This window comes from Stegastes partitus, unplaced genomic scaffold (genome assembly GCF_000690725.1).
Source record: "Stegastes partitus isolate 25-593 unplaced genomic scaffold, Stegastes_partitus-1.0.2 Scaffold2491, whole genome shotgun sequence".
Lineage (NCBI taxonomy): Eukaryota > Metazoa > Chordata > Actinopteri > Pomacentridae > Stegastes > Stegastes partitus.
Genome location: NW_007580222.1, coordinates 33,009 through 43,914, shown reverse-complemented (window position 1 = coordinate 43,914; position 10,906 = coordinate 33,009). Strand labels below are relative to the sequence as shown.

The 10,906-nt window shown below is 40.4% G+C and overlaps 2 protein-coding genes across 2 annotated transcripts; both read right to left on the bottom strand.

Annotated features, from left to right (window-relative positions):
* Positions 1-236: 236 nt before the first annotated feature.
* On the bottom strand, positions 237-3,777 carry LOC103375175 (PR domain-containing protein 11-like; the record flags this gene model as incomplete). Its single annotated transcript, XM_008305381.1, has 4 exons — positions 3,675-3,777; positions 1,953-2,030; positions 499-758; positions 237-409 (listed from the first exon to the last, which is right to left on the bottom strand). Coding segments are annotated over exons 2-4 (461 nt in total), but the record flags the coding sequence as incomplete, so codon positions are not given.
* A 4,103-nt stretch (positions 3,778-7,880) lies between these two features.
* Positions 7,881-10,809, bottom strand: LOC103375174 (uncharacterized). The gene is made up of 6 exons (XM_008305380.1): positions 10,481-10,809; positions 9,160-9,345; positions 8,578-8,736; positions 8,080-8,222; positions 7,936-8,004; positions 7,881-7,892 (listed from the first exon to the last, which is right to left on the bottom strand). Exons 1-6 carry the CDS (start codon positions 10,722-10,724, stop codon positions 7,881-7,883), a joined length of 813 nt encoding a protein of 270 aa, XP_008303602.1. The 5' UTR covers positions 10,725-10,809.
* Between the last annotated feature and the right edge of the window lie 97 nt (positions 10,810-10,906).

Genomic DNA, 10,906 nt, shown 5'->3' with positions numbered 1-10,906 from the left:
CAAACTACTAAAAAAGTTGAATTAACTGCATATTGTTTGTTTCTTTTCATGTCATTCAGCTAAATCCACAATTTAAACGACCAGTTGTGGTTTTAAAGGGTTTAGAAGAAGCTGGATTCTTAAATATCAGCCACATCATTCAAGAGAACATTTTGTTTCTGCACTGAGAGGAAAATAAAAAGGACGTCTGAGCATGAAGCAGCACAAAGGGGCTCAAACAGATGATAAAATGATACCAAACTCCATCCTCGGCCATCTTTTCTAATACAACAGTGCACTTTATCTTCTTTATGATGTGTATCAGTGTGGATTCTGAGCTTTTGATGGTAAATGAATCAAACCTCATCCAGTTGGCTTTGGTCTCATCGCTGCCATCGATGGACTGATACGTGTTGCTTGCATCGACAACCTGAAACAGAAAACAGAGACAGGAAGCTGATGGAGACATGAACATGTTTAAAAACCTGTTTGATCTGCGCTCAGGCTGGTGGAACTCACGATCCAGGAGAAGAAGCCGGAGGATTTGTCTTTGGACACCAGCTCCCCCTCGTAGGGACCGAACAGCGCCCCCTTCGGGATGGTCGCATCCAGACAGCGAACGTCCACCTCGTCCCCCTCGGTGAAGACCTCCAGGCCGGATGGGACGGTGAGCGCCGCCCTGTTGGCCGTCCCCGGAGTCACGGGGGTGTCGGGGACGAACAGCGGGGGCCCGTGGGACGGACACTCCTTCTGGAAATAGTCCTGACAGTCCTCACAGACTGGAGGACACAAGAGGTCAGTAACGTATTAGTATTCATTTGGAGGATGAAGTAATCTCTCTTTAAAGGGTCTTTAAGCACAAAAAACAATATTTTGGTTTCAGAAAGAACAGTTTTTTGTGCCATCAACACTTTTATTTCTTCTAAAGAACAGTTTTTATGGCATCATTACTTTTATTTATTTTAAAGAACAGTTTTTATGCTGTCACCGCTTTTATTTTTTCAAATCTTTTATCCCAACATACATTTTATTTATTCTAGTCTTCTCTGCTATCATTACTTTTATTTATGCTAATGCTAGTTTAATTATGCTAACATTAGTTTTCTCTGCTATCTTTAGTTTGATTCATGCTAAAGCTAGTTTTATTATGCTAATGCTAGTTTTATTATGCTAACATTAGTTTTCTCTGTTATTAATTTTATTCATACTAAAGCTAATTTTATTATGTTGACATAAGCTTTCTCTGTTATCTTTAGTTTTATTCATGCTAAAGCTAGTAGTATTATGCTAACATTAGTTTTCTCTGCTATCTTTAGTTTGATTCATGCTAAAGCTAGTTTTATTATGCTAATGATAGTTTTCTCTGCTATCTTTAGTTTCTTTATGCTAATGCTAGTTTTATTCTGCTAACATTAGTCTTATATGCTATCATTAATCGCATTTATGCTAAAGCTAGTTTTATTATGTTAACATTAGCTTTCTCTGCTATCTTTTGTTTCTTTACGCTAATGCTAGTTTTATTATGCTAACATTAGTTTTCTATGTTATCATGAGTTTTATTTATGCTAAAGCTAACTTTATTCTGCTAACATTAGTTTTCTATGCTATCATTAATCTTACTTATATGTTAAAGCTAGTTTTATTATGTTAACATTAGTTTTCATCTGTCATCTTTAGTTTTATTTATATTAAAGCTAGCTTTATTATGTTACCATTAGTTTTCTATGCTATCATGAGTTTTATATATACTAAAGCTAGTTTTATTAGGTCAAAATTACTTAGTGTTTATTATTATATTATTTAGTGTTTTTTTTTTACCGGTGTGTGTTAACATTACTACTGCCACTAGTTGCAGTTTCTCATTGAATTAACAGTCATGGTTTATGATGCCAAACAAACTCCTGTCGTATAACAATCTGCTTCATTTCTAAATGGTTAAATGTCTGTTTTCTGCAGGAGAACGTGGATCTTACACCAGAGGTCCAGCGGCTGCTCGCTCATGATGGAACCATGTTGGTGGAGATGCAGCAGGTCGTCCTCGTCTCAACCGTCTGAGGAACAAAAGGCTGTTAGTTAACGAACCGCAAACAACTAAACAAACAACTAAACATCCTGGTCAGACTTTCATGTGCCGCAAACGTGGAGTCAAACAAAAGCAGCAAGAAGTCACATCTGAGCAGCCGGACCTGAGTTCTGTTCTGCTGCACGGCCCAGAAGTGACTCATTATCTACAGCAGAGCTTTCATTCTGTTCACATCTGATATTTATATTTGAAAACAGAACATCAGCAGCTTTAAGTGATGCAGTGTTTGAAATCCAGCTGGATGTGTTCTATATAATCTCCATTATTTTTTCCCTCCTACTCTGATAATAGACAGAAATGGCTTTAGGGTGTTGTCATTATTCATAATGCCTACAAGTCGTATTTTATTCTATTTTATTTTGCTCTACTATTTGATTTTATTAGTTTTATCCCATCTTGATATTTTGACATCACTTTGTTGCTGCCTGACTGTTGATGTTTTCGGCACTTTGGTCAACTCAGATTATTTTAAACATCTATAGAAATAAATCTTGATGTTCTTTATAATCTTTATATGTAGTTTTAATTAAATATATTTTTCTTTAAATGTAAATAAATAAATATAAACCCAGCTGTCTGTGATCTGTACGTTCAACATATTTGTGGTTTATTAAATACATTGTCTGTCTGATCATAGACAAAGATGATTTCAGTGTTTATTATAAACCCAGTTGTCAGTGTTCTATGTCATCTCTATATTGTAGTTTTAATAAAATAAATTCACATGATGAGATAATTAAATATATTTTCTGTTTTTATGATAAACAGACAACTTTAGTTTTATTATAAATATAAACCAAACTCTCTGTGTTCCGTATGTTCATTATTTTCTTGGTATATTAAATATATTTTTTGTAAACTCAAACTATTCTGGGTCCAAATATATTTAATATTTTCAGTGTTGATAATAAACAGAGAAAACTCCAGTGTTTTAGAACACACATCCAGCTGAATGTGTAATAAACACATTCTTGGTTTATAATTTTATTTTTAGTAAAATCTCCTCATTCTGGGTTAATTCAATAAATTTTCTCTTCTCAGAATAAACAGAGATGACTGTAGTGTTCTATAAATATAAACCCAGCTGTCTGTGTTCTGTTAATCTGCTTATTTTGGCTTTATTAAATATATTTATTGTAAAAATCTAAATATTCTGGTTAATTCAGTATATTTTCTGTTCTTATAATAAACACAGATGACTTTAGTATTATTTTTATGTACATATAAACCAGCTGTTTGTGTCTAATCACCTCTAATCTTCTTATTTTAGGCTTATTTATGATATTTATGGTAAAACCTCCACATTCTGAGCTAATGACACACATTCACTGTTCCGGACACAAACTCTGCATCCTGCTGGACTCTCTTCTCTCTTTTCTCTCTCGGAGCCTTAAAACACTTCTGTGGCGCTAAACTCAACTTGCCGCTAACTTTGCGCTTCAGCCGCCGCCGCCTAACGGCGCCGATCAGCGGATTATCGTCAGTTTGCGGCGGAGCTCAGATCTGCGCCACGATTTCTCAGCTCCGCGTCGGTCTGCAGGCAACTGGCAATCTGCCTGCTGTTTTCGGAAGCCATTTTCACTGGCCACAGTGGCCACCGACACGGACCCACCTGGTGCGGAGACGCGGCGGGGACACCGACCCCGTGCCCCGGCTGAAGCCCGGCTCCGCGTCGCCCCGGCCCGGCCGCCGAGCTCCGAGCCCCGGCCGCAGGGCTCCGGAGATGCAAAGTTTGGCGTCAATTTTCGCAGCGACTCAGTCGCCTGCTCGAGCTGTGACCACCATGTTTTATCACAGGAAATGACATGGAAACACGGAAGAAAGCAGCTGCGCAAAAATTAAAGTTAACCGGCTGAATTTGGAGGCTGCAGGCCGGTGAGGGAGGACGGAGGCCGGGCAGGGAGCCGCGGGAGGCGGCCCGGGAGGCTCCGGCTCCTCCTCACGGTTCACCAGAGACTCAGTCAGACACACACAGGACCGAAAGTTCACACACACAACTTCACTTTAACACTTAGATACGTGTTAAGTCCTCACAGACACACAACTCTGGTCAACACGTACTGAAGGACACACACACTGATGAACTACACGTTTTATTAGAAGACACACAAAAAACACACAAAACTAGAAGATATAAGATGAACAAAAGATAAAGGGATTACAAAGAGACACAAAATGACCACATCGACACAAACAAAACAACCACAAAGTCACACAAAACAAAAATAAAGACACAAAATGAACTCAAATAGACTTCAAACAACCACAGAGACACAATACAACCACACAAATACTAAATATCTACAGAAAACAGACACAAAACAGAGACTAAACAACCACACAGACACAAAATGTCCACAAAGACAAACAAAACAAAAAGGAGACACACAAAATGAACTAAAACAGATTTCACATGCCGACAAAAAGACACAAAACAACCACAGAAACACAAAATGACCAAAAAGAGACAGAAAATGATTCCAAAAAACACACAAAACAACCACAGAGTCAGAAAACTACCACAAAGAGGCACAAAACAAAAACAAGGAGACACAAAACCAGAACAAATAGACTTCAAACTCCCACAAAGAGATACAAAACAACCACAGAAACACAAAATGACCACATAGACACACAAAACAACCACAAAGATACAAAAAACGACCACAAACAAAAAGGAAAATGAGCACAAAGACACACAAAATGAACTCAAATAGACTTCAAACGGCCATAAAAAGACACAAAACAACCACAAAAACAGACACAAATGGCTATAACGCAACACGACTACAAAAACACAAAATGACCACAACATTTTGGAAAACACGAACTCACGCTGCTGTACAAACATCTATTGCACCAGACTTCATTCAAAATATTCCAAATTTTAGACTTGACTTTGTTCACGTCTTGTGTGGCGCTCAGACGTCTACAGCACCAGACTTCATTCAAAACTTTGCTAATTTTAGACTCCATTTTATTCAGGGTAAATCCTGTTGTTTCAGCCGATATTGCAAAACCCTTTATAGATTTCTGTAGCACTCAGATTTGTTCAAAACACTCCTGATTGTGGACTTGATTTATTTAGTTCTTGTGTGGCTGCACAGACTTCTGTAGCACCAAACTTCATTCAAAATATCCCCAATTTTAACCTCGTGGCTGCTTGTTTCCAGCATGGTGTTTCTCAAACTGTTTGATTTTCTGTTTTGGGGGGAAAAAATAAAGAATGCACATAAATCTAGTAGAGTTCATCTTGTGAGTTGCTGTGCATCCCTTCACGGCCACAGCTCTCCATGTTTCACCTCCAACAGCGACACAAAATGCAAACGAGAGACACAAACGAGATCCTGGAAGATTTGTTGGTTGTAATATTTTTATGTTTGATTTATTTCAAAATACAAAACTATAAAACATATTTAAAAGTATGTCTGTAAAAAAAATAACATTTGATAGCAGTTTGAAAAAATACAGTCTGAGGCAAGAAAAGGTCGAGAAACTGTCGTAAATCAGAAAAACACAGAAACAAGTCAGAAAATAAACGCTGAGACGTGGATCGTGGATCACTTTACAATAGTGTTTTTTTTGTTTTTAATCACAGTGCTTTAATGCTTCTAAATAATTCTTACAAACGGTGTAGAAGTCCATCTGTTTAACGTAGATAAGTTTAACAAGAACGAGAAGCTCCAGCGAAGCCACAGCTGAGTGAAGGCAGCAGCTTCTGCAGCACTTTACCAGCTGGAGTAAAGGTAAGTATCTCAGCTTGAGTCTGTCAACACGAAGCTGACGAGGCAGTTTGTGGTAACAATCGAAAATGAAAATAGTGGTTTGGCAGCGTTACCTTTTAGTGTGTTACCCGGGGATCGACTGATATGGGTTTTCTGGGCCGATACTGATTATTGGTGCACGAGAAAGGCCGATAAACGAAACCAGTAGAGAATAAATGTCATGTTTTAGCAGCACGTGATATCAGAGAACCTGTCATTCATCACTCGGCTTCTTCATTAATAAGAGCGACTGTAAGTGAGTATGTAAAACAGAAGTCAATAAACCAGGACGCTCTGCTCTGTTTATGAGGGATCCACTGCTGTTCATTTCTATTTTATTAATATTTTATCACTTTCATTGCCCACTAAGCTCCATATCTTAATGTTAATCTTGTTTTCCAGACTCTGTTTCAGGTTAATCTGAGGCTGCCTGCTAACTTAGCCGCTAGCGTAGCCTTAGCCACCGTGAGAACTTCCTGGTTTGTGTTTCTAGTTCAGTGTTTGCTGCTTGAGAGACGTTTCTTAAACCACAAAGTGACTAAAGTCAGAGAGAGGAGACTGCATCGGACCTGAAGCAGCGCATTTATCAATAATCGGTGAATAAAAATACAGATAATCGCAAATATCGGCCAGGATAAATCGATCGATCCCCGGTGTTACCGACCAGATCGGTTGTTTCAGCAGCTCCTACCAGCTCCTCAAAGGGACGTCGAGTAGAAACCTGATGGAAATAAACGGCGGGTTGGTGTAGACGAGTGTCCGATCTGCTCGTCGTAGCGCTCCTGGTTCTCCTTGTGGTAGGTGCTGTTGCTGTGTTTCCTGATGCGATTGATCTTGAACGCTCTGGAGCCTTTGATCAGAGATATTTTGCGGTAGCAGGAGGCGGCGAAGAGGCGGCACACGTGGCACCACATGGTGTCGAGGCTTGGCGAGTAGCGCAGGAACGAGAACATTGTGAGCCACTCCTTCCTGAAGCAACCGGTCGATTGCGGCGAACGATTGAGGTCCGACGGACTCGACTCGCTGTCGTCGTCATGGTGAGCGACCCGATCAGGTGAGAGCAGTTCCGACCCTGCAAGGACCGACACACACATTAAACGTCTGCAGAAAACTGACCATAAACTAACTGAAACATGTTCTGAAGCTAAAACAGGTCATAAATTAGTTGTTTTGATAACTGATTATCAGTTTGAGTAATTGTACGTAAGCATACATTCTCTATAAGACAACAAGGAAGGACAAAAAGCCACAACAAAACAACTGCAGAGACAAAGTGAACGACCAAAACGACGCATCAAACGACCAGAAGGATTCAGAGTAACTACAGCAATGCAGAACAACTACAAAGACTCAGAAACAAGGTGCTGAACGGACCAAAACTGACCCAAAGAAACTACAAAAACTTGGAGATAAGAATCAAAGCAGCCAGAATGTGAGACAAAACTACAAAAACACGAAACAGCAAAATGTAACACAAAACAAGTAAAAAGATTCAAAAACTAAACACAAAATGGCCAGAAAGTGACACAGAACAACTACAAAGACACAAAAATAAAACAAAAACAGTCAAAAAGTGACACAAAACTACTACAAAGACTGGAAGAAGTGATGACGTGGCTACAGAGAGACAAAACAAGTCACTGAAAACTAGAAAGACATGTAACATGAGACACAAAATGACCAGAAAGTGATGAAACACAAGACAGGAGGAAAAGGAAATCTGCAGTTAAATCCTCTAAATAAATAACATTTTCTCAGGTGGAAAAAAAAACTAGCAGAAGCTTCATTTTTGCTAAACTTACATTCAGGCGCCTCCTCTTCTACTTTGGGGATCGTCTCAGGGTTCTGGTCGGGTTGGATCACAGCCGGTGAAGCCTCCATGTCCTCCTGTTCTCCTGTAAACTGACACAACTTGTCCTTCAGCTCCTCGACTCTCCTCTGCAGCCGGACACAGTTTAAACAGGAGGACGAGGAGGGAGCGGGAGGCGAGGAGGAGGAGGAGGAGGAGGAGGAGGAGGAGGAGGAGGAGGCCTCACAGGCGTCAGACTTCTCCTTCAGACGTGGAACTTTGAAGTTCAGCTCCACGGTGAGCTCGGAGGTGGAGGACGCCGTCTTGGCCTGAGCTCTGGACCTGATGGAGGCCTCCAGCGACGCCTCCAGAGTGTCTCTGAAGAAGTCCTGAAACATCACGTCACGTTAGTCAAGCTGTGAACGCTACAGGTGAGCTGAGTGCAGATGTTGATTCAGTCGTACTCTGAAGCTGAGCTCCTCGTCTGCGGCAGGACGGTCCTGAGTCTCGTCTTCGGGCTTCTTACTGACGGTGGTGTTGGTCTGAAGGAGCGACTGCAGCACAGATTTAACTTCCCTCCAGGGAGGAACCGACGGCTTTCGGAAACCTGCAGCAGAGTTTACAGAACAGAGATCAGTTCAGGCTGATGATCGGTTTAACTTGAATCCAGGGATGCACAGTTCAAACAGTTTTCTTAACCAGCAGTCGTCTACATTAAGAATAAACAATCAATTAATCGTTAAAATAATAAAACACAGTAGTTTTTCTATGTGCATATTTGACCTGGAACACGTTTGTTTGCTGCAAAATGGAGAACATGGACAGAAAATGTACTTTAGCTCTGACTGACAGTAGAAACAGGAAACATCAGACTCACTGTCGTCTCAGTGGAACAAGCAGAGATTCTGAAGGCTTGAAATGGAAGGAACAGATTTTATGTTGGCTATTTTTGATATTCTGACCTTCTGCTGCCTCTGACTGTATCTGAGGAGATGTGAACGTCTCCGTCGGTTCCATTTCAATCCTTTTTCTTTTCATCTGCTTCTTCTTTGATATCGAGAGGCGCTCGGCCCATCTGGAGTCTCCTTCATCGTGATCCGGGTGTAGAGATGGAAACAAGTCTGAAAAACACTTCAATCGTCAAATTACTTGTTTGAGGATTCCCAAATACTCCACTCTTGTTTTAACAGGTTTGAAAATTGTGACCTTTTGCAAGTAGAGGCGCAATTTGGTAACCCGCTTAAAAATGTTCTTAGCCACACAATGTACAGAATATTTTTCACTAATATTGTCAGGAGTCCTTTGTTAATATGGTTTTATACTTAATATACATTTCAAAACATTAGGAAGTGTTTGAAACAATCTTCTGGCTGCTGGTGAATTTGCTTTCGATACCATTAAAGGGCTCCATGCAGTTTATGTAGACCAGAAGACAGAACTGTGGGAGTTTATCTACAACGACCACCATGACAAACACTCTTGTGACACTTAACGGTCTCTGGTCAAAATTCATGAGTTTAACACAAACTTGTTGATATTCTGACCTCCTGCTGCCTCTGATCGTGTCTGAGGAGCTTCTGAGGTCTCCGCCGGTCTCTTCTCTGACGTTTGTTTTTGTTTCTGTGTCTGTGGAAGACACTCGGCCCGTCTCAGGTGTCTGTCATGATGACCCAGGTTTAGAGATGGAACCCAGTCCGGATCTGACTCCAGCATCTCATACGCTGGTCTACCTGTAAAAGGACAAGCTGTTCAGCTTAGACGCAGCGGGGGATCCTGTGTGGTCGAGATTTTAGAGCTGAAACTAATCCAGTGATTGTTAAATGTACAACAAAAATGAGAAAAAAATGCTCATTAAATCATCAAATGTCTCATTTTGACCAACAAGCAGCAAAACCCAAAGATATTCAGCTTATGTTGAGGTGTAACTGTCAGCTGATCCACTGATCTTTCACCTGAAGACTGATTTATCACATGAGGTCATTATTTGAATTCACAGCGGGTTCATTTGTTGGTTTTATTTGTCCTCTGAAGCTGAAAACAACAGGTTTCCCATTTTCCCAGTGGATCGGTTCTGTGTGTATATTATTGTTTGTTACTTTAAATTATCGCCTCAGTTCACATTTTTATTTTAATCACAATAATAATAAAAGACTTCAACACCTTTTTGGAAAACTGGTCCAAAAAAATGCTGAGAATTTGACCACATTCACAGTACGTTGGTGACAAAAATCTGCTTTTTCGTACGATTTCTTAGAATTAAATGCTGTCTCACTTGAATCATTGATCTATCTGAAAAGGACATTGTTTTTTTAAATCATTATTATTATTTTTTTTTTTTTTCTTTTACATTTTCAGTGAACACCATTTGTTCATTTTTCACTGCACTATATGCAATCTTTTTTCTTTTTTTGACCAATTTTCTAAAAAGGTCTTGAAGTTAGGTCTTAGTTAAGTGGTTTTATTACAGAGGTATGCTTTTGTAAATCACTGTATTTTAAAAAAAAAATTGCTTCTTTATTAAAATTTGTGGCTGTTTAAAAACAGACCCGACCTCGAAACAGCTCAGATTGTTTTCAGTATTTTAAAATGCGTTCAATAAGTTTATAGATAATGAAAATAAAACTCAGGCTGTTAACAACAAATAAAAAACAAGTTGCAGGGAGTTCTGCTTTTCACAGTTTTGATTTAAAGTGAATTAATAAATAAAAACTAGTTGATCAAAAGCTGTAAATATGAACTCCTTCCCTCTTTCTCATTAGTATTTTCACATTTTCCCTTAAAGACTTCATCAACAACAGTCTGAGTTAAGACTGATGGATGACATGTTATGAACACAAAGCAGCAGGTTGTTTGGTTTGAACTCACCGGAGTGGAAATGCCGGGAGCACACTCTCATGGAGGACGGGATGCTGTCGAAAGTGATGCTGCTCCGGCCGACGGCGGCCACCCAAGCCGCCCTCCGCCGCTTGGTCAGCTCCGATATGTGGCCGCCTTCGTTGGTCCTCCAGGCGGGGAAACAGTGGAAGGTCAGTCCGTTGGGGATTTTCCTGCCGTGGTGGTCGTGGGACCGGCAGCGGCAGTACTTAACGCAGCAGTTTCTGCCCCCCATTGAAGCCTGAGAGCCGCGGAGGAGCCGCGGAGGAGCCACGGAGGAGAGACGCAGGTAGACAGTTGACGCACCGGCACCAAAACAAACTGCCGCCAACAGTCATGGCTGATCTCCCACAATGCCCTGCGGCGGGACGTTACGTGACGACGCGACTTACGCTGTTGTTATTTAGATTTTTTATT